Source organism: Xenopus laevis, chromosome 4L, assembly GCF_017654675.1.
Source record: "Xenopus laevis strain J_2021 chromosome 4L, Xenopus_laevis_v10.1, whole genome shotgun sequence".
Lineage (NCBI taxonomy): Eukaryota > Metazoa > Chordata > Amphibia > Anura > Pipidae > Xenopus > Xenopus laevis.
Genome location: NC_054377.1, coordinates 73,508,142 through 73,533,388, shown reverse-complemented (window position 1 = coordinate 73,533,388; position 25,247 = coordinate 73,508,142). Strand labels below are relative to the sequence as shown.

The 25,247-nt window shown below is 36.2% G+C and overlaps 1 protein-coding gene across 36 annotated transcripts in view; it reads left to right on the top strand.

Moving 5' to 3' along the window:
- Positions 1-25,247, top strand: part of adgrl2.L (adhesion G protein-coupled receptor L2 L homeolog) — a 122,268-nt gene that overhangs the window by 8,055 nt on the left and 88,966 nt on the right. For 35 of the 36 annotated variants that reach the window (XR_005966995.1, XR_005966994.1, XM_041590304.1 and 32 more), the window contains exon 2: positions 20,150-20,322. Coding sequence is in view for 34 of the 36 variants with exons in the window: in XM_041590304.1 (XP_041446238.1) it covers positions 20,250-20,322 (73 nt within the window). In the remaining 2 variants the exon portion in view is untranslated. Of the gene's footprint in view, positions 1-3,063; positions 3,086-20,149; positions 20,323-25,247 lie in introns of those variants that run through there. The other variant, XM_041590301.1, reaches the window with a different exon arrangement.

Genomic DNA, 25,247 nt, shown 5'->3' with positions numbered 1-25,247 from the left:
TAATTACGCATTTAAAGTGCTAAATATTTTCAGCTTTTCTTATTTTTGATGATGGTTTTATAGTCTAGATATAGTGATCCACATATTGCATGTTTTGGTGATGCTGTTTAGAGTCAACAGAAAATGAATTGTTGGAGGAGAGGCAGTGGCATTGTTTCACTGGGAACTGACACTGACCTCTTAATACAGAGAGACTAAAAAAACCTCTTGGAAGAGAATGGTCCCCATATTAAATTGCCTTACTGACATCTACTTTACATCTTTTGTATTACTGTTCCTAAAGTACTATTCGCTGTTTTTTTTGTATTTTTATCATCTTTTCTTATGTTAACTGAATGTCATCTCTGCACTGCATCCAACAGGTGCAGCCAATTCCGAATTATACAGCATTTCTTAGAATTTTTTTCACCACTGTGTAATTTTTTTGTCTAAAGGTCAGCGTGCCAGAATAGATTTCTGTTCCCCACAAGATTTAAAAGTCTTAGAAGAAACCCAGTACAGCATTTTATGAAATAAAGCAAGTTGTAAAGAACACTGCATTTTTTCCTCCTCGTTTTCCTAGTAAGACATGTTCATTTTTCACAAGCCTAGTTGATTGTGTCCTGCCTTTTATCTTGCTGTGATAAAGGAATCCTCCATTATTGCCACTCGTAGGCATTCCTTACTGCAAGAGACAAAAGAAGAGAGAGTTTTGAGAAGTCAAAGGCTTTATTTTTAGCCTGCTTATAATTCTGTGCATGCTTCTTTCAAACCCTGCCTGTGCTAGAGGAGGGGAAAGTATTTAAACACGGGTTACTTCCAAGTATACACTGGACATTCACGAGCAAAAGATCCACATTTTATTTCGTTTTAACTATTTTTTTCAGATCTGGCATCTGTGTAGAGCCTACTGAAGTGTCCTTTTTAACACTCTTAGCGGTTGGGAGGAGAGTATTATGCAAAAAGTCAGATGGCATTAAGTCTTTAATCCTTAGCAGTAAACAGAGACATCGGTGCTGCTGTTATTTGTTTGTTTAAGCATTGGGAGCCGTTCTTGTTTTGGGTGGTCTACAGTTACAGATGATGCTGGGATAGCAAGAGTTTTTTTTTTTTTTTACCTGCAAATCTGTTAGGTTCACGGAACATTGGGACAACTTTATGCATGAAGTAATCTTGCTTCTGTAGGCCCTCAGGGTGTAGGCTTCCTGATTCTTATTTCATGGCTGTCATTACACAGCCAACAGTCATCTGTAAATGATTGGAAAAGTACAGAATGATGTGGAAAGCAAAGGTTTTTTTTCTAAGTGCTTTTTTTTTCTGAATTTGGTTTTTTGTTCTGAGTATGTGTGTGTGTATATATATGTATATGTGTATATGTATATGTATGTATATGTATGTATATATATATATGTGTATATATGTATCTATATATGTGTATATATATATATATATATATGTGTGTGTGTGTGTGTGTGTGTGTGTGTGTATATATATATATATATATATATATATATATATATATATATGCTCAGAACATCAATAATGGATCCAATACCTGTAATTATAATATCATTTTATAGATTCAGATAGTCAGATAGATACAGGAATTGCATCCATTACCCGCAAACATGTTATCCAGAAAAGTTCCACATTAGGGGAAGGTCACCTCACATAGACGCCATTTAATTAAATTCAAATTTTTAGAAATAATTTCCTTTTTCTTTGTAATAATAAAACCGTACCTTGTACTTGATCCCAACTAAGATATAATTACTAAGATATAATTAATCCTTATTGGAGGCAAAACAGTCCTATTGAGTTTATTTAATGTTTAAATAATTTTTTAGCAGACTTCAGGTATGAAGATACAAATTACAGAAAGACCCCTTATCTGGAAAACCCCAGGTCCCGGCATTCTGAATAACATTTCCCATATTGGTAATTAAAAAATATCAAGATTTTTTTTGTTTTTTTCTGCTTATCCTGATTTTGCAAGCTTGCTTTTATTTCTGCTGTAGACAAATCAATCTTTTCTCTGTGAATCAGAAAACAAAACTATAGGCGCAATTACTGTTTTAGGGTGTAAAGCTTCTGCAAAAATTTTAACGCAAAAATACATCTGTTGCCGGAAATTTTTGTTTTACCATTCATTTTTACCATATTTCAGATAGTTATTTTGTTTTTGTGGATTAAATAATTTAGTCATTGTTTTCATCCCCATTATTCAATAATAAATTCACAAATTCTTTTTAAAACGGTTTGCTTTTAGACGTGTTAGAAGTATCACACACTCAAGGTTTCTCAGGGTTTGAACAGCAGTGCCACACAGCAATTTTATTTTTACTCAAATGCTTTCAGGCGTTAGTTGTAAAACATTGCATTGCCAGATCGTTAGGTTCCAAGACATTTGATTTAGTACAGAATCCATCATGTTGCAGCTTTTGGATTTTGTACAGTCTGTAAAGGTTTAGAGCTTCTAACAAGTCACCATGCTTGTGCCAATATATTATATATTCTGGATAATCGCTGCTAATATGTTAAGTTCATTGTCGCTCTACCAAATACCCCTTTAAGTAGAGAAATTGGTAAGCAGATTTCAAGTAATAATAAATAGATTAAAGATGCTGGTAATGGCTATTGTGTAGGAATTACCCTCTCAGCATGCTCAGGTATTCTACTAATAAAGCCTTGGCACGTTTTCATTTTCATTGCATGATGAGAATATTAGCTGCACCATGATTATCGAACAATTATTTAACCGTAAATATTTGTGAAAATTAGCGCTCACCCCGAAATATTAAAATGATGTTAGTTTTTTTTTTTATTTAAAATAAGCATTGTGGTTAAAATTTTACATGGTTTTAAGTCTCAGAAAAATAAGGTTTCTTGTGATCCTAATGATTTAAGTTGTAAAGGTAGGCATACACTGGCTAATAGTCTCCCATGTTCAACTAATAAGCCTGCGTGATGCTCACCTACTATATTATTGTTGTGTTCATTTGGGCCAACAGCACAAACGATTGGAACTGCAGGAAGTGAAAAGACACTGTGGCTTCTCTTTACTTCATCTGCTGATGCACCCTGCGCTTGGTTATATGAGACATTGGTAGGTTACATTTTCAAAAATGTTCACTTGTGTTCCACCCAATAGAATTGTAGGATAATCTGCTGAAAAAAACCTTTTGACCGAGCATTACTCTCCAGATGGTTGGGCAGTAGCTTCAAAATTATGCAAATTGCCTGTGCCGGATATGTATGGGCCTGCCTACAGTCACAAGGTACTCGGTTACAAAAAAGTGTGTTTATAAGTGTGCGTGTCTACAAGTGCATACAGTAGATCTACAGCTGCTAGGATTCATAGACTTGAGAAGGCCTTGCTGGAAAAAGCCAGGAATTTAGCAGTGAGCCTAGGTAACGTTTAGTTGTGTGTGTGTGTGTGTCTTCATATGTTATAGAGCTTTTTGTAAGAATGCACTTGATTGATTAGAACCCTATATACTATTTGTATGTGTATCCTAATTAAATCATTTGCTTTGGCTTCAACCTTGCTGGGAATTCTGTACACTTCTGCAATTTCTATGATATTCTTTCTTTAATAATGTAATTAACCCTTCTAATGTATTAGAAATATTTAATTGATTTTTCAATTAACAAGCCATTAACATAGAAATTGTTTCTGACCATATCTCTTCTTAAAGGACAAGGAAACCCAAATTCACTGGGCAAGGGTTCCAATATGTTGGTTCTGTGGTACCGCTGCATTGGCTTATAATTATGATCACCGCCATCACACCTTTGACTTTTAAGTCCTCTTTAATAGATATATATATATATATATATATATATATATATATATATATATATATATATATATATATATATATAAAATGTTTGTGTGTGCTTCTGTCCTTTAGAACATGAACTGTAGTGCTCAAGGTCATTAGCATCATATTTGATCGTTGCCTCCCAGCTAGGTGGATGAAAATAGATATTTGAAATCTACAGACTTCTATTATTTCAGTGGTAGATTCACTTTGCTTTTATCAAAGAATTCACTGTATCTTTTTGTGGATATGACATTCAAAGTGTACTGTGAAGTATTATATTACCATTACTGGACCACGCATATCTCTATGTAAAAAAAAAATAGGATGAAAGGCATAAATGTATATTATGTAGCATAGTTAACAATAGATATAATTATATAGATGTGCTTTTTCCTTAAAATGAATGTCCAGTGCTAGCAGCTATATGGATATAAAATGTGGTGGGCAAAATTATTTAAATCTCCCCTTGTCCAGTTGCCCTTATGCTTATAAAAGGTCGCTAGACTATTGTCAGCTTATAGTAAGGCATCTTTTAAAGATGGTAAAACTACACCTCTTGCTTTTGTGTAGATACAAATATACTGAACAGGAATGGTCTGTGCACACAATAAAATATCACATAATGCAGAGCTTTTTTTATCTATTTTTTAAGAAAACCGTATACTTCTGAATAAACCATGTAGACTTTTAACAAGACATGTCAAATTGGAACTTAAAACATGATGCTTGCTTTATGGCTTGCTGCAAAGGCATGTGACTATTGTCCACAGTAGGTGGCAGAAATATCTAGCTTTGTTCCATTATGTTGCATACTTTTTGGGGAGCATTTCTCAACACTTGGGGGCAGATTTATCAAGAGTCGAATTTCGAAGTGAGAAAACTTCTAAATCTGACATCGAATAGGTGTAGTACGATAGTCGAAGGTTTTTTTCCTTAAAATTAAAATTGTTAGATCGCACATTGAAATCCTTTGAATCGTTAGATTCGTATGATTTAATCGTAAGATTTTACGAAAAAAACCTTTGACTTCTCAAAACGTAGCCAACGGCTCATATAGGTTATAGGAGGTTTCCCCCATAGGCTAAACAGCAATTTGGCAGGTTTAAGATGGTGAAGTGTCGAAGTTGAAGTTTTTTAAAGAGACAGTACTTTGATTTTCGAATGGTCGAATTTGTCAAGTATTTTCAATTCGAAACTAATTTTGGCCTATTCGATGGTCGAAGTACCCAAAAATTACTTCCAAATTCAAAGTTTTTAAAATTGAAAATTCACTTTGACCCTTAGTAAATAGTAAACTAATCACTAATTAGCTTTTTTGCACATTGTTCATAAATTACAGGGTAAAAAACACGTTGCAGCGACCAAAGTATCAATGGTCATATTTTAGTGAAGGGCCGACTGCATGAAAGTTACTGCTTTTAGTAACCACTTTTATCTTGCACTTTATTTGATGTACATGACGGTTTTTGCTGTATAATGCATGATTCTAAAACCTTTATAGTATAAAACGTGTTAATTTTTATTCTTGATAAGATATACATGACTTATTTTTTCTCAGTCTTTGTTAATCAATTTTTTTGTTTGCGTAGTGAATTATGATTATTGTTATTAAATATATTGTCATTATTAAATATACATATATTTTATTTTTGTGTATCTTGCAAAAGGTTCAAGATGCAAGCGTAATTTGGTTATGGTGATTTGGATAAGTGATTAAAAGCATTGGGACAGTTTAGAATTTTAAAATAGTAATGTTCATTGAAAGGACAATTTATAATGCAACAGATATTGGTAGTAGTATAGAAATATATATATATATATATATATATATATAATTTTTTTTTTTTTTTTTTTTTCCAAATATCGCAATTTGAATCCACTCTTAGGCTTTTTATTGATCATGGCTTTTTTAAAAATAATTTAAGATGCAATGCCATGTCTGTTCTATAAGTCCTAGTATTAGCACTTACAAGTTAAGATGGCCATAGACGCAAAGATCCGATCGTACGAATCAACGTACGATCGGACTTTCCCATCTCCCGACCTGCCACTAACCATTCAGATCAAAGTCTTACTATTCCGATCAAAAAAAGTAGTATAGAACAGATCAGCCAATGTTCTACCTCTGACAGCAATCATACGATAGTTATGTCTGACAAAGCTAGTGACAGTCTCCCACTGAAAATCGTACAATCGGCAATACATGCAGAGATATTATCGGCAGGCGACAGAAATTTTCTAACCTGTTCGATCGACCAAACAACCAATCTCAGCCGGACGAAAAATGTCGGGACTCTCCTCACACGGTCCGAAAATTGTATGAATCCACGATTAAGGACCATTTTGTGATGAACAGTTCATACTGCGCTACATACAGTGACACGGTGCTGGTGCCCCTCCAGCAGTCTGTCTGGGTATGAACAGGTGAACAATGTGGGCAGTTTCAGTCTGGGTTTGAGATGTTAACAGTCCTGGGCTTTAAGGTGGCCATACACGGGCCGATAAAAGCTGCCGACAGACCGTGTCGGCAGTTTATTGGCCCGTGTATGGGGCCCCCGACGGGCTTCACCGATCGAGATCTGGCCGAAAGTCGGCCAGATCTCGATCGGATGGGACGAAAAATCCCGTCGGATCGCGGCCGCATCTGTTCGTTGATGCGGTCCCGCGATCCGACCCCCGTTTCCCATGCGTTAGGATCTGATCGTTGGGCCCTAGGGCCCACGATCGGATCAGCCCGTTATTGCCCACCTCAAGGTGGGCATATCGGGGAGAGATCCGCTCGTTTGGCGACATCGCCAAACTAGCGGATCTCTCAGTGTATGGCCATTTTAGGGCAGTAACACACCAGGAGATTAATCGTTAGCGATAAATTGCTTCTTCTCTGGGCAACTAATCTCCTGCACTCTCCAGTAAAAAGCTTTCCCATAGGCAATGATGTGTATCAAATATCGCAATTTGAATCCACATTGTGGTAAAACCCATGTGTCACTCCAGTCTCCCAAAATCGCTTGAAGTTTCCTCTTGTCGCGATTTTGGGAGACTGGAAAGCGTCTTACTGGAGAGTGCAGGAGATTAGTTGCCCAGAGAAGAAGCGATTTATCGCTAACGATTAATCTCCTGGTGTGTTACTGCCCTAAGGTGGCCATACACTGAGAGATCCGCTAGTTTGGCGATGTCGCCAAACGAGCGGATCTCTCCCCGATATGCCCACCATCAACGAACAGTGCAGGAGATTAGTTGCCCAGAAAAGCAGCGATTTATCTCTAGCAATTAATCTCTTTGTGTGTCACTGCCTTTAGGGGATTTAACAAAAGAGGTGTTACAGGTGTGAACAATGCAGGGGGATTACAGGTGTGAACAGTGCAGGAGTCTGAATTTGAGGTGCAAATAATCCATTCTGATTTTAAAATTTACACAAGGTAAGCAGTCACAGCAGACAGACTTTCATGTGAGGACACACAATGGGGGGGGGGGATTTCTGGCCTGTGAGCTGCCAGTTGGACAGCACTGGCCAAGACAATACCTTTTTCTTTGTATCTGTCACCAAATGCAAGCAATGCTTGGGAAAGGTGGGCAGGTGCAAAGCTTCTTTGCTTACAGTTGGAAAAATACCACATCTCTTAACAGTGCCATTTTTGTAATAACTCGTCAGTAGATCCTTTGTCTCAAACTGAAATGAAAAAAGCCCGCCTATAGTTTGGCTAGCAGCTATCCTATCTAACCTCTATAATTTAATTTAATTTGAATCTATGTTGTGTTGCCTTTTGAATTACATAAAGTCCATTATATGGATTCACATTAAAGTGCATAAATAAAGTGTCAATTCTATTTTTTCAAATGAAATTGTAACTATGCTACCATAAATGTGTTTTGATAGCACAGCAGTCCTTATTTTACTATGTTTAAATGTTTTTCAACAACATTAAGCCATGCCGATCTAATGTACAGAGGGATTAATTACCTGGAAAAACCCCTAGATTATAATATATCAGAGAAGAGTTCCAATACCTGTAGAATAACTTTTCAACATTTTCCTGCTGTGGAAAATGGGGCAGAGTGTGGCTGCATCCCTGAAACTTCGACCGGCTGTAAAACTAAAACTGGCTGTAAAACTAAAGATAAAGTGACTACCATTAGTGACAGCCTCTACATAGAGTGATTGGCTGTAGTTTAGTTGAATTCACTCTGCAGAGATGTCAATTTCCTTGAATCTAAAATGGTGTGATTTTTGTTCATGCTCAGTCCCACTCACACTATGCCTTGTGCTACCCCCTTCCAGGTGTATAAATCTAAACAAAAATAAAATCTGGACAGGACTGTTGTCACGATAGGTGTTATAACATCTCTTCTAATACTTTACTTCTCTGTGGGGTTGATTGGATGAATTCGAACTTATGACACACATAAAAAGCCTTTACAGCGGAGGTCTATTTGTACTGCAGTTTGGTAATTATTCCCCTGTAAACAGTAGATACTTTTTTTGTTTTTTTTTAACAATACTTGTTTTTGTCATTTGAAAAAAAAAAAAAATTATATAAAATGGCCCAAAAAGATGCCACTTTTTCCAGGTATAACCGATTGAAGGCTAAAAAAGTGTGCAAAGTTTGCTACACATCTAGTCACCCACAGCAGCCAATTATCAGGTGTCATTTACTTGTGACCCGTTTGAAAACAAGCATTTAATTGCTTGTTATGAGAGAACAGACCTGGGCAAGATTTGCACCTTTTATTACATTACCACTTTATTTTATGGGGAAAGTATATACCATTTCCTGGCTGATATATATATATATATATATATATATATATATATATATATATATGTATATGTGTGTGTGTGTGTGTATGTGTGTATGTATGTATATATATGTATGTGTATATATATATATATATATATATATATATATATATATATATATATATATATATATATATATATATATATATATATATATATATATATATATATATATATATATATATATATATATATATATATAAATCCGAAGGTGACAGCACTCCGAGCACCTTCGGATTTATACATTGTATTAACTACGGACTGGCACCCAGACTTGGACTGTACTTATGGTGTGCGTTCCTTTTGGACTAATATATATATATATATATATATATATACACATACAGCACGCACAAAAAATGGTATTGCTTCCATAGATGCTCACTTCTGGACAACTGCGTTGAAGCACTCACAGCTGGAAACTTGATTTTTTATTTATAAAAATGTATATATTAAGATTCACATGCATTCCGAGTCCAATTACTCATTTATCTGACAGCTGGAGACAGGGATATTATCTTTCCACAGACAATATTATTTAAGCTTGCAATCTTTGACATAATGCAAATCTGAGGCAAATAATTTAAACTGTCCATACATTCATTGATTCACTTGTTTAGCGAGGTCACAGAGCAAACTTATCTTTTCCCCTTTTCACCACCCAAGTGATCTGCCAAATTTGGCTAATTTTATATTTTGGCACGTTGGGGACGATCCATGCAGTCCCTTTGGGAAAGGACACTGTTCCTACTGTATATGTAGGTGGTGTTAAAGTTAATGCTCAGTGATGTCACTTGTCACTCGTGTCACAAATTAGTGAAGCTTGGGAATTAAAGGTCAAGACAACATATAATTTGCACAACCTATTTAGAAGCATGTGGATACCATCCTTGTGCATTTATATTGACTAATAATTTCATTTCTGATACCCTTATATTTTACAGTAGGGGTTCTTTTTTTTTTTTTTTAATTTTATTTCTGGGGAAAAAAGACACTAATAAACTCTTATGTTGTTAGTGAAAAATGTAAGATCCGTAACAAAAGTGGTTCCTTTGTTAAGACAATTTAAGGTCCTACTGCAAAAATGATTTTATTTGCATCAAAATTTTATAATATGCAGAAGAAGGTTTCTGTAGTATTTTAGTTTCCATCCATGGGCTTAAAAATTAATCGCCCCTGTTGAATAATGTGCCCAATTGCTATTAATTAATGTTTTGGTCCTTGGTTATAATATGTTTCCGTACAGCTGATGCTGCTTTCCATGTTAAATTAGCTAGAGTCTCCAACAACCAACAAAAGTATTGGGTTAAAAAAAGGTAGATTTTCTAGTGAATTTCTATATTCAAATGGTAGCATTCTTATTGCATGTTTAATGTAGTGATATGTTCAGAAAACCATGAATCTAATAATATAAAATGATCTTACTTAATTTGTAAGCATTATAGAAGAAGGTTTCATATTATATTTTAAAATATATTATGTTGAAAAGATGCTGCAATGTGTGTTCTCCATGTTTGCAAAAACAGTATGGAGACTAAAATCTACAGAATGGCTCCATTTGTCATATGGTAAAAGCATGAGAATAGGTTAGAGACTAAAGCTCCCGATGCTGCTGTAGGGATAGTGAAGAGATCAGTATTTTATCTCATAGGGCCCTTACACGCGGCCGTTTTTTTTCTGCGCTCCCCTCTGGCTAAATGGAAGAAAGCGCATGAGTAGACACAGTCAATTATTGTGAAGGTGGCTGTACTCACACAGATGCATGTATGCACCAAACGCAGATGAAATGCAACATACTGCGGCATTTGCCGCTTACGTGCGTCTGTGTGAGTACAGCCCCCTTCAAAATAATTGACTGCATCTACTCCTGCGATCCCCTGCAGCTGAATGGAAGAAAGCACAACTCAGGGGAGCGCAGGTAAAACCACCAGTGTGTAAGGGCCCTTAGGCAATCTTTCAGGCAATCACCACATCTGGACACAAGGATAATGCTCAAACTCAGAAGATTTATTTGCAATGTGCACCAAACTGCATATTTAGCAATACAGCAAATCAAACGGGTCCGGACAGAGAATTCTAGCGGCTTTCCATGTGCCAAGCAAAACATTTTTTGTTCCTGTAACATTTTGTACACTAGCAAGCAAGGACTTTAAGCTTAACCCCTTACTGGCCAACTTTGTCAGCTTGACCTGACTGTGGCCCAGATATTCAATCTTAATAAGTCACCTTTCAGCATTTACAGTGATAACTCCATGGGATTGTGCGTGGACTGGCAAATCACATCTATACCTAGAAATTGTGTTGCAATGACTTTTACTAAAGTCACATCCAGCCAGCTGATCTACATATGAATCCTGTCTGACATAGACCTCAGGCTTTTGTTGCAAAAGTGTTTCTCTGCTCTATTTTGTGCACAGGCAGGTGGATCACATTCAAGTCAGTTCCTGCACACAGGGCGTTTATGCCTAAAGTCTAAAAAATTCTGTGGTCTTTTCATCCTTTTAACAGTCATTCAAAAAGATGAGATATTAGGCTAATGTCACACCTAAAATGTTTACTTACCCTTAAGTCTTATCTGGTGGGTTTTCTTCATCACCAGCTGGGTTTTTTGCCTACTGTTAATACTGCAAAAAAAAAAACAGGAAAACAATTGTGAAATGACTACAGGATTTTTAACTATATACAATATTTTTGCTGCAGTTGATATATATGTATAAATATATGTATGTATGTAAAATTATAACTTCAGTGTGTGTCCATATAAAGGCACAGGGCAAGACACTGATTCAAAGAAAGGTCAACTGATTGCATCACTTACCCCCATATATAAGAATATATTAATGGTTATTTATGGCTGAACAGACTCAAATCTCACTAAACTGGCTCTTCCTCTTGCTTAGATGGAAATTTAATAAAATTTGCAAAGAGCAAAACTGGAGAGAAAGCATTCTGCTGCCTTCCGCCCCATCTTTAGAATGCACTGACAGGCATGATGTCTGCCTCTCTGTGTGTATTACTCAAATGATCTCGGCAGATTTAATGCCAATGATACTGGTCCTATCATTCTGGCAGATCTATACATCTGCAAAGTCAATCTTTACATAAAAATAAGTCTTTACACATGATGACGTTCTAAATGAGAACTTGCCTGCTATCTTTGTTATGTGGCCTGTCTGGTGGCAGATCTATTTTTATGATCAGTCATATTTGTAACATTATTATTCATGGATTTATATACTGAATGTTTGCTCTTTAGAGAAAACAATAGCTGTATTTGTATGGTCAGCAGGAAATCTTTGGCGCATATCTCCTGAAATTTGTGGATGACCTATCTCCTGAAAAAACCTTTCCCATTTCATCGCATGAAAAACACTATAGATGCAGCGAGACAGCATTATCGTTCAAAGAAGGCATTTTCCTGCGACAATGCTGCATTGCCGCTTGTAGTGTTTTTCATGTGGTGAGGGAGAAAGGGAAAGATAATTCGGATTTGTCACCGTGTGTATTGCAGATTTCCAGAATGTGACAAATGTCCTCATGTGCCATTGTCCTGTACAATTAAAGACAGAGTCAATCTGTTTTGTGGTTGCTGGGTTCAGTTGAATTACATTTGGCTTTGCTGTCAGTAAGGAGACAGAATAAGAATGCTAATAAATCAAACCATTCAAATTAAATGATGAAGACCAAGTGAAAAAATGCATAGAGTAGCTCGATCTAGTACATACTAAAAAGCGAACTTTCCCTTCAGTGATCCCGTGTGAGTAGATCATCATGTGAAAACTCCATAGTCACAGTCAGAAAGTCTGGCGCTGCCTGCCATACTGCTAAACAAGTGGATTAGTTCTGTTTGTCTAGTCACATGCTACACCAGATTCATATTGTATTGAAGCTGCCGTGTGTTGTTTTACTGTTTATCTTTTTGTTAGCCGCAGCAAATGTGCTCTTTGTGGCTCAGCTTTCAAGACTGTAAATTACTACGACATAGTATCTTTGTATGATAGGAGAAATTTCAGTAGGTTACAATGAAAAAAAAAAATTAGAAGCAGGAAATGTCTTTTAAAAAATGAAGTCAATAAAATGTTCAGATGTAAATGAAAATTGAATTTAATATAACAGAGCATGTGGTACCATTTACAGATGCAGAGTAGTTCACTCACCTGGAATGTGCAGTTTCTAAGAGGCTTAGTGCTATTCAGTTCCTGGTCAGAAGAAAAAATGTGGTACAGCAGGGAAAGTAGGACTTCTGCTAATGCCTTTGCATGCAAAACATCACATTTCCCCAATATTAGCAATATATTTGTACAGGGTACTTATTTAAAGGGATCCCGTCATCGGAAAACATGTGTTTTTTTTTTAAAAACGCATCAATTAATAGTGCTACTCCAGCAGAATTCTGCACTGAAATCCATTTCTCAAAAGAACAAACAGATTTTTTTTTTTTATATTCAATTTTGAAATCTGACATGGGGCTAGACATTTTGTCAATTTCCCAGCTGCCCCTGGTCATGTGACTTGTGCCTGCACTTTAGGAGAGAAATGCTTTCTGGCAGGCTGCTGTTTTTCCTTCTCAATGTAACTGAATGTGTCTCATTGAGACATGGGTTTTTACTATTGAGTGTTGTTCTTATATCTACCAGGCAGCTGTTATCTTGTGTTAGGGAGCTGCTATTTGGTTACCTTCCCATTGTTCTTTTGTTTGGCTGCTGGGGGGGGAAGGGAGGGGGTGATTTCACTCTAAACTTGCAGTACAGCAGTAAAGAGTGATTGAAGTTTATCAGAGCACAGGTCACATGACTTGGGGCAGCTGGGAAATTGACAATATGTCTAGCCCCATGTCAGATTTCAAAATTGAATATAAAAAAATCTGTTTGCTCTTTTGAGAAATGGATTTCAGTGCAGGGTGCAGCACTATTAATTGATTCATTTTGAAAATGTTTTTTTTTTTCACATGACAGTATCCCTTTAAGTGATACAATGTGAAAAAAACGAATTTCTTCATGACTTCCTCCAATTAAAATATATAATAAATGTAATGGTTAATTTTACAAGTTCACCTTTCTTAAGTTGCAGAACTGCTTATGACTATGCTTCTCATAAAGTCTTATGCAACTGTCTACAAATACTGCTGCTCCGGTCTACCCCCCCTCATCAGCTTTTAGACTTGCGTAGTTCCATTAATTATAAATCAGAGTTTGCTCATATGGGTTTCTTGATTGTTAAAATCTTAAAATAAGCACTTTTGCTACATAAATTCTCTTATAAATAGGGGTTAGGTTATCATTAATTAGAAATCTTGTAGGGTTTGCGAGACAGCCTTCATCACGAACAAACATTTACCATTTAATATGCAAAAAAGTCTTTATATATCCGATAATGCAATCATGTGTAGCATTTAAAAACCACAGTGCCTGAAACAGTTTAGTTTATAGGGTTTAGTGTTAAAAAAAAAGCAGCCATTTCATATTCCCGAAACATTACTCAAAATAAATGAATTTACTTGGAATTCTCTGCCAGAAGGAGACCTAAAGAACCAGAAACCATACATGTGATACTAATGAAATTCTCTTCTACTGTATATGTAACCATATGTAACCTTATTCCTCCACATTGTCCTCTGGCACTTTTTCTTTTTAAACTGGTTTTAGGGGAATGACGGTTTGTATATTGAAAGGGGTCCCCCATCAAATAAAGATCGTAATGAAAGAAATTCTAAGCAATTCAATGTAAAAGTTTTTAATTCATGTACAATGTGTTATATATTTTTTTAAATTGTTATTGAAGCAATATCTGTCTGGTGGTTTATATTCTCTAAACTACTGGCATTTATAACTATTTGCCTTTTTGTCTGAGCACGGGTAATCTTAACAGGTGCAAATTGTTCTTATAGGTCACTGAATATTTTCAGGTGGCACTTGTATGGTAAAATATAAAATGCCTATTAATGTTCACAGATGTTGTACAGTTATCCCATACAATGACTGTGTTCTAACAGCAGGAAATTTATTAAGCCTAATTTGTGTGAAATTGCATGCACATAAGCTCCTATTTAGGAGCTTTAAAACACATAGATCTGGAAGTTATTGCTGTAATTGGCAATGAAGTATTGTCACTGCTAACCAACTCTTCCTTGTTGGTGTTTGTTTTTAACCTTTTATCATTGTATCATCCTGTATAATGCATCTCCATTATTCAGGACCAGTGTAGCCGGGGTGAAGGCATTATTTAGAAATGTGACAAACATTAAGCTTATCACCCAAGAGGGAAAGCATTATGTTATCTGCAAATGTAAAAGGGTTTTCTTTTTCGGTAAACCTTATTATGCTTGTTTTAACAGAGCTTAAATTTAGCAAAAAGAATGTATATTAAAATGCAAAAAAAAAAATAAAAAACCCAAAAATAATGCTATACAAGTGTTTGTGGCAGTTTTAAACATACTTTTTCTTTAGTAATTCATGTTATATGTAGCAGCAACTGGAAATGTGGAGTTTCGCTTGAATATGGTAGCTCAAAGTTATTGCTGTGCTGCTTGATAAAAAGGCTGCTCGATACATACATTGACAGAAGAACTTAAAGGATTTTGTCACTGCATAATGAATCACAGCAGCTAATTAACTCATAACGAAGATGGCTTGTTTAGCTATATAAAAAAGACTGGGTCTTATGGAACTTAGAATTGATTCAACAATGTCCCTGAGAAGTCAAAGCTGCTCAATAGTAAGAGCTGCATTTGACATTTGCACAAATGACTTGTCTCACACAGTTCAAAATATTCAAAGTTTGGTCAAGTTAAACTGGCATTTATTTCATTAGGCATGTTTTTCAATGTGACATTATGCTGAACCTTAGAACCCAAAGGTTTTTTTTTTTTTCCTTCTATTTGTAGAATAGTGATGTGTGGGTCAAGAAAAGCTCGACCTGCACGCGTCCAACCCACTTCTGTCCTCACCCCACTTCAACCCTCCATTTATAGACCCGCGCAAATAAAGCCGCAAGTCTAAGGTCTCTGGTGGGAAGAGCAGACAGAAGAGCTCAACCTGCCCACAAACAGCTCAGCGAGGTCGGTCTGAACCCGCTCCACCGGTGGGTCCCGCGGGTATCGGGCCAGGCCGCACATTACTATTGTGGAAAATCAGTGCTTTCTGATCTGGTTTACCAACCAACAAAATAAAACGTAGATATTGTTAAGCAAAGACACTTTAAATTGTACCTTAAGAATGAATTCATATTTTTTTTTCATAACATACATCTTTAGTATGTTCACTGTATCTGTCTATATTTATATATCTCTGTAACACTTCTTTTCAGCAATGAAATTTTGCTTATCGTTTTTCCAGCAGATTTGAGAGAATTCTATTTTGTCTATTTAAGTTACTGTTTTCCAGTAAATAAGAAAGTCCTAATGCGCTATGTTTGAACTCATTATTCTTTGGATAACTCGTTGTTGATATTGATGACCCAGTATGACATATCTTAAGTCATTATTATTTCATTTAGTTTCTGTATGTATAGACCAAGTGGGATTCTGACTATTGATTCACTGAATGGCTTGTAACATTGATTTATGAGTCAAGGATTTTGTGTGCTGAGCCAAACACAGTTGAGATTGCATCTTATGTGACCATTGATTTTGTTTCATATTTCACTTCACAGTAATTAGACTATGATCTCACAGATGTTAACATTAAATTCAGTTTTTATACTGAGCAAGCACAGTAAGCTCAAAATTTCCTGCACTGTATATGGTTACAATTTTTGTAAATAGAATATCAAATATTAAATTAGAAAGCATTTTTTTTGTGTACAAATGCCTAAACTACATTTTGGGACAAGTATAAAATTATTTTACATAACAAGGTGTAAAATCAGTTTGAAATAAGTAATGGATTTTTAAAGCTCTGTATTAGTCCTTACATTTGACACACAGCTGCAACCAGTATAATCCGCTAACATAATTTACTCAATTATTATACACTGAAGTCCATTGGACATAAATTGGCATAAAAATTGTGATTTTTCAAAACCTTTCTTTTCACACCAGAATTTAATCTTCTACACCTTTACACACCTTTATAAATATGCCCCTTATCTTCTTCACTTATCTCAAGTCATTCAGATGACAAAAGTGAAAAGCTAAGAACTAACAAGATTGTTTGTGCTGCTGCTGTTTCATCTGAAAATAGGATTAGTTTGAAGGCTTCTGCATGCATTTCTCTTCTTTGGATATTGTTTCTGTCTTCTTATTTTCAAGTAGAAAAGGTTGAAAATCAGATCAGTATGTTAAAAACTGCAGTGTGCTGCACACAGATTGGAACAATATCTGTTTCCTTGAAGCAGACATGTCTGATCATGGTCCCTTTTGTTTGTCTATTTTGACTTCAAACTAAATTCTCCAGAAAAAAAATTGAGGGGAAAACAAGTCAATAGTATGGCATAACCGTTTCAAAAGCAAATAGGTATGTCGTTATTTAGGGTCTTTTAATTTACAGCTATTTGTGGCATTGAAGCTGTATCCATGGGTTCAAATTGGCAACAGCAAGGAAGGAAAAATTTGTGTAAGTTCCAAAGTCTGTTTTCACTCTACTGATATTGAAGGAAGTGTTAAGATGGCCATAGATGCAAAGATCCGATCGTACGAATCAACGTACGATCGGACTTTCCCATCTCCCCACCTGCCACTAACCATTCAGATCAAAGTCTTACCATTCCGATCAAATAAGAAAAGATCACCCAATGTTCTGCCCCTGACAGCAATCGTACGATACTTATGTCTGACAACACTAGTGACAGTCTCCCTCTGAAAATCGTACGGTCGGCAATACACGCAGAGATATTATCGGCAGGCGACAAATTTTCTAACCTGCCCGATCGACCAAACGACTGATCTCCGACGGACGAAAAATGTCGGGACTCTCCACACATGGTCCGAAAATCGTACGAATCCATGATTCATATGATTGGATCGTTGCGTCTATGGCCAGCTTAAGGCTATTGCACATAGGGTTGTTTTGACCATTGTTATGCCATAACCATGATAACCCTTCTGTTATTTTGCACAGCCAATCTTTTTATCCAGTTTTTATTTTACATTGAACTGTTCCTTTAACAGTGCAGCTCTCTCTCTACATATTTTAGCTGTGTATGTACAGGTCCAGGTACAGGCGATTAGTAATTAATACAGATAATTACTACATGGCAGCACATAAACCAGTGCAATAAGCATCCAGGCCTGGATTTGTGGAAAGGCCACTAAGGCCCGGGCCTAGGGTGGCAGGATTTTAGGGGGTGGCATGCTGTCCAACCACACCCACATTGGTTCAGAAACACTGGGGATGCACCGGAGATACAATAGTTTTTTAAATTTACAGTGTGCCAGTCCCCATTTTCCTGAATAAAAGGGAGGGGATGGGGCGATGAACGTCAGTGGGCCTAGGGGTGCCCCATATGTAAATCCGGCCCTGTAAGCATCAGCTTATATCACAGACAAACCTAATTTTCCGCTTGATCATTTGTGATGACCCCTAAGCTTAGCTTCTCAACAGCTGCTCTGAGCCCATTGAGCATGTGAGTGTCGCAGATACTTTCCAAGATGGTGACCCCCCCTGTGACAAGTTTGAAGTCCTGGATCATTGCTGCTATTGACAAGCTGAAACTTTAGTCTGGTGCAATAGGTTCAGTATATAAAATATGACATTTTTAGCCAAATTCATTTTTGGGGTTTAGTTCTCCTTTTAGTATTATGCTTTTATTCTTGTTGATAGGACAGCAAAAAAATAACAAAACTCACTCTGGCACACTGAAATACAAATGAAGCAGGCACATAAAATGAAGGCATTCTCTCACCAGGCAGTTGTAATAAACTAGAAAAGGTTTATTATGTCGACAAACAGCCTTACGTGTCTCATGTTAAAAAAACATTGCACTCTGGCACACTGGCTGTCGATCTTAAACATATATATTCTATATTCTTTGTAGAAGAGAATAGATATTGAAGTGCTATGTATGCAACTTAAATCAAATAATGATGGGTAACGAACTCTGAGCCTTTGTTTTTCACTGCATAATGTTCAATTGCTTTATGAAATCTAAGCGTCTGTAATGGAAACTGATTTATTTTAAAATAATAGCACAACCTTTTGAAAAAATTTTGTAATGAGTTTAGTTACGAGGGACAGCTTTAAATGTAGATTATTTCTTAAACTGAAGTTGATCTAGGTGAACAGTTGTTAACAAAGTGACCCTATCCTATCCCTGCTTTGAAGAATCTGTGCAAATTGCCTTGAAGTTACTGCTACAAATATGCATTTTCTGAAGAACATTGTTAAAGGAACTTCAGTCTGAGCAAACGGAAGGTTAGGGGTTGTTCCTGCTGCAATTATGGTCACATCCCCAGTAATGTTTTTACTCCTTTTCTTTGCTCTTCCTGGTACACAGATTGTTTGTAAAGCAGTGTGTTCAAGTCTCAGAATCCATCACTTCACAATGAAACAAGGTGAAACCACACCTGTTGATTCCTGCTGACTGACTCTATGCGTTAAAATGCTTTGTTTTCTGACAGAGAACAGTCTGTATAAGTGGTGTTAGACTGTTCTCATTGGAGTTATGCTAGTGGTTTAAATGGCTGTTGATGATACTAACCTTAGACAGACTCATACCTCCCAACTATCCTGTTTTCTGTGGGACAGTCCCGATTTTGACAGCTCCACCCGCAGTCCCGGGTTTGTTTATTGAAATGTCCTGACTTTTTCTTTGATCTCCTGCACTAACTTGAGAAAAAGATACAGAGTTTCTGAAACTTAATTAAAATAAAAGGCTTTTTGACAGAGCCCAGAACAGCCTGCAGCTGCACTTGGATACTTTTGTAACAATTTAAGATAAGCACGTCTCTTGGGAAAACTGAGACTCACAGCTCAAAGGGGAATTCACTCTCATTAGCAAAACTGTAATAACACTTAAACCATTGTACTAAAACTCCCAGAAATGTGTTCAAACTTTCATAACCTGCCAAGTTTTGTAAAATGGACATGGTAATTAGGGTGTATGGCCATAAATGGACATGGCCAAAATTTTTGGCAGAAAATGTTTTTGTCCCTCTTTTTTTTTAGTTTTTTGAATGTTTGGTTGTATGCAGACTATAAGCATTGTTGGGGCAGGAACATATGTCAATGATAAACAATCTCTAAAAGCACTGCAAAAATACGTCAACACTATATATCTGAAAAGATAGGAAACATAAAATGTCAATTTGGACTGATGGGCCATTATAGAATCTACTCCAACAGCTACAAGACTGGGAAGCCTTGCAGTTGTCTTACCAATCAAGCGGTCAGTTGACTGGCCAAATAACATTGTTCTACCTGGGCAGATATGATAGGAAATGAGGGGCGGGGGGGTGGATTCTCTCATTTCATCTTCCTAACCCACTTTATCCACAGACTATAAGATAGAAAGAGTTGCTTAATTCAGTTGACTAAAGCATCTAAAGTGCAGTAGTTAAAAATATGTTTTTTGTTGTACTTGTGCTAATTTTATTTTATTTGGTTTTTAGGAATGAAGATGAATGATGCAGACCTCTTGCTTCACTGAACCTGGTCATTTGTAACTGGATTCATTAAGGAATACAAAGAAATCATTAAGAGGAATCAATAATGGTGACTCCTGGCAGCAGGATGCAAACCTATTGGCTGTTTCTTGTAATCATCATCTTGCAGTTTACAGAAGGTAATTTAATTTTGTCTGAACAATGTCAACTAAATTATTTTGTTAGTGGTGGTTTCTGTTCTCTACCCTTGTTTTTATCCTATATGTTACGCTGAAACCATATAATTTTTGCTCATTTTCCACATCTCTTGCTATCTCCAGATGATGGCTATCGTTTAAAATGTTAATGTGCTGCTATGCCTAACCCTTAATAGGGTATTATGAAATCTTGAATATAAAATGATTTAATAGCTAAAATATACAATTTGCAAGTCAGAATAGTTTGTGTGCTTAGAATATTTCTTTTGCTTGTTGACTCTGTTCCAAAACATATATGGGTTATGTAATAAAAGGTACTAAATTTGCCCAAGTCCAGTAACCCATAGCAAACAATCAGCAGGTAGTATTTACTGGTCATCTTTTTTAAAAGCAAACATCTTATTGGTTACTATGGGTTGCTGCTCCTGGGCAAACGTAGTGTCTTTAATTATATTTGTAGATTAAGAGTATATCTGCAGCTTCTGCTCTGTTTCCAGTGTGTGAGATGTGTGACCTCATAGTTCAGGAACAGTAAGGTGCAAGTTGAATTTTTTTGGTTTTATGCCTGTTATATACTGTATATGTTATAGATTCTACGTTCGTCAGCCAATGCACCCATGCGGCTTAAAATGTGTAGAAGAAACAGTAATCTATTGCCATCCGACCCTACACAAATGTGGGAAGGGAACACTGCATGCCACATCTTCGTCTGATAATATGACCAGATCTTTTTTTTTTCTTTTAATTTAAATTCGATGTTGGATGTAGATGCATGAAAACAAGATATTTTAAAGCAAGTATCTTAAACAGAAAGATAGGCCCAAGGTTTGATTGTGTCCACAGATCCCAGCCGGCTCCCACTTGTATCCCTTCAAGTCCGAAAATTCTGTTGCTAAAATAAAAGAGCCAGCGCCAGAGGCACGGGAGACAGACAAACAGGCAAATAGGGTAATATAGTTTTGCAATGTTGCCACCTCTTGTGTAGGGAACAGATCGTTTGTTACACCATATATGTGTGACCTTCCTTTACTGTCAACCTCCACCAAAAAAGGGTTAAAAAGACTCTCCTCAAGAGCTTGTTTAGATGGGTACTCACAAACAGGTAATATCAACTTGCACGTAAATTCTGAAGCGCTTCCCTTCGTGTAGACTGTAAATCAACATGTAGCAGCAAATAGTGTAAAAATCTTTTTAATATTTATAAAACAAAGTTTAAAATGCACTCACATGGCAATGGTTAAAATAGAGCATATCTATGCACCGTCCAACTGGAGGCCCCTCTGATTGCACCAGTCCACAGCAACAAGTCCCAAGATGATCAGGCTTTGGAAAACGAATAAGAATGTTTGCGTTCGTTCCTTGTGTGTGATGGTTGTTTGCGTTCGTTCCTCGTGTGCAATACTCGGCGCCTACCAGTGACGTCACCTGCCTTACGCGTTTCGTCTTGCGACTTCCTCAGAGGCTCCATTTTTTTTAAAAAAAAATTCAGTCTTGTGTAGTGGCCTGAGGAGATTTAGTGGGGCAGATAAGTCCATCCAAAGTGCCTTGTGTAGGTATGCCCTTAGAATTATGCTGACAATTTTGTTGTTGTTTCATCTGTTGTGCTTAATCACCCAGTGCATTTTATATGGTAGGAGTGGTATTTAACAATTAATATAATGCAGTGCATCCACTTTGAAGTGAAGTCAAACTATCGCCCTTGTTGTAATTATATGTAGCGATGGATTTCTGTTGGTACACTAGTACTTAATGGAATATTAAAAGTATTCTGCTTTTGACTGTTAGGGGCAGATTTATCAAAATGTGATATTAGCGTTTAGCACTCTAACCCATTCTCTATTCATTCCTATCAGATTTTTAGAAGCGCATCTATCAACTCTGATTAGCTGGCTTTTGATTGACCTGGCCTCAATATATATAATAATTCTAATGGAAATTATGTATTATAAACTTTACTCTGACATGGGCCACACTAAATTAAGAGCTATAAAATATTTATATTATTCAGTAGTTGCCTGTACACAGGATTCTTTGAATACCTAATCCTGAGAGGAATTGATAGAAACCTTTTCCTTTTTCACTTAAAGGAGAAACAAACCTATGCTACTAAAATCCCCTACCCCCCTATCCTATTTATAGACCCCCCCAGCCTAGGTGCTACCTTTGCTAAATGCCCCTTACTCTTTACTTACCCCTCAGTGCAGATTCTGTCCAGCAGAGTTCACAGGTGCCATCTTCAGCCGCTTTGGTAATCTTCGGATCTTCTTCCAGCTCTTCGGCAATTTCGGCACATGCACAGTTATTGCTCCAACTGCGCATGCGCCGCAACGGCACTTACTTCCCGAAGATTACCGAAGAGAAGAAGATGGCTGCCGTGAACTCCAATGCCTTGAATTTGCACCGAGGGGTAGGTAAAGTTAGTTGCATTTATCAGGAGTAACAGCTAGCCTGGGGGCAGTATGGAAGGGGGTATATGTAGGGTAGCAGGGTAGGGGATTTTAATAAAAAGGGTTACTTCTCCTTTTAAAGATATTATAACATTCTTTTTTTAAAAATAACTTTATTTGAGAGAGAGGGAAATAAATGTCTGCTTCCTATTGGCATCTGATCTGCAATGTAAAAAAAAAAAAAAAATGTTTTTCACTATAACTTTAGAACATTGTTGGAAAAAGTGTTCAACTACCTTCAAAGGGGGAGGTTGGGAAGAACTAATTAAGCCTCACCGTGTAAATGCTACATTTACTTGACTTTAATAATTGTTGTGGTTGATGAAAAAAATAAATTTCTCTTGCAAGAAAGCAAACCCATTTTTGAAAGTTTTTTTTATTTAATTTAAAGTAGGTGCAAGGAGCGGTTTCACACTATGGATTTACCAATTACAAGTTCAACAAGCCAAATTTGCAATGCCTTATTATTGCTGCACATCTATTACCATGAACTCGGACCAGCAAATGCCTTTTCTTTTTAAATGGCAAATACATTGAGTAACTATCAGAGGCCCCTGATGACACAAAATGAATTACCAAGACTAAATATTATTGCAGTATATTTCCTAAAAACCCAACAAGTGCAATCTTTATTTGCATTTTAGTCAAACTGGGACCTACTTTTTACTTTCTTTATAAAACATTTGAGTGGATGGCTAGCTTTGTTTTTTTACTTCCTAAATACTAAGATGTTTGAAGGATCTCAAATGACAGCTTCCAATTGAATTAGTTGTGAGATGCATGCAAGAGTAAGTGTTCATACTTCATATGTGAATAGAATCATGGCTTTCAGCCACAAAATCCATGTGATTGAAATACATATTAACTTACATAGGTGCAGTTCACTTGCTTGTTCAGTGGAAATTCTGCCAAATACAACATGATGGAAATTAGTAGCACTTACCATGAATGAAAAAGTGTTAAACTGGAAATAAATGTTATGTTAGAAATTTGAACTTGGATGAATCTTGGATCTGCCATCGAAACTTTGTAATGGAAATTTTGTGTACTTTAGTAAGCTTGTGCAGCTGTTTTAGAAAATGAAATTAATTCCCTGCTGTTAATCTTGTATGTTTCTGTACAATTTAAAGAGATTCCAGGTGTAGGCTAATTACTCATTATTTCATAATGAACCTTTTTTTTTTCTTCAGGCAAGACAAATGTTTTGGTTGCTTTAACTTGCTCCATCAGATTTCTTTTTTTTTTAATCATCTCTTCTTTTGCCACCTCTGTATTCATGTTTTAAATGTTTTTCTAATTAAACAGTATTGTGCATATTTATCAAAGGCTAAAGAGCCAATCATCCACATAGTTCTCAAGTAAATACTCCGGAAATCCTATACATGTCAATGGGCTTGTTGTTTGGTTGAATTTTGTAGTGAATTGTCTCTTCAAACTCTGATAGTGCTGCGATGTTTGAATACGGAATGAGCTTGACTAATAAGTTAATTTAATTTCACCCTGGTATGTACATTTGTATAGCAAAATGATTTGAGTGGCAGTCAGAGGGATTTTCCGAGACAGATCACACAGTTGGATGCTTGATAAACATCAGCAAGTTTTTTTTTTTTTCTTTTGCTTAAAGGCCTCCACTGCATTATTTCCAGTGGTTAGTGTCTTTCTTGCTGCAGGCAAAAGTACCGATTGCAAATAATGCAAACCTTATAATCACCAGTGGTAAAATAAATGTTATCCTTGCCAAGAATTATTTTTTACTATTTTATCCGGTTTTCTTTGTAGTCTTAAAATGAAAACCACAAACAGAACTCTTTGAATGTCTCACTAAAAACTAAAAATTGTAGCTGACAGTAGATTATCTGTGATTGGATGACTGCAATAGAATTTTTTACATAATGGAACTTTCATTTGAAATTGGCTTGCTAAAAAGTCTTTGACTTCTCCAGAGTCCTCAACAGTCATTAAGTTTCAGGAAATTCCCTCCCCTTAGTTCTTATTACTTAAGTAATCTCTTGGCTCCAAAAAGCAGCAAGAAAGAACAGCATTTTAATGTGACTGAAAAGAAAATACATAGAAACACAGTATATCTAAAATTTCAGACCAATTAAAAAAACAAAACAAAGTTTCATCATTATGGTATAGTGAAGGGAAATCACTTGGTACAATTCCTAGGCAGGAAGGTGAAAGCAAAAGGACACTGGCTACGTTCTAAAACAATATACCATGGTTTAACCAATGAACAAACTCCTTTTTAAAAGTGCTCTGAAACATCTGCTTCAAAAAAAAAAAGAAAGAAAAGGGAAACCTATTAAAACAGGATTTTCATTTTATGTGTCGACTTTTTTTTGTACTATAGCTCGTGATTTTGCCACATTTTTTTTACTCTACCAGATGCATATTCATCTTATTATTGCCAAACTCCAACTCCCGCCCCCTAGCCTTTTCATCCATTTTGTTCAGTCC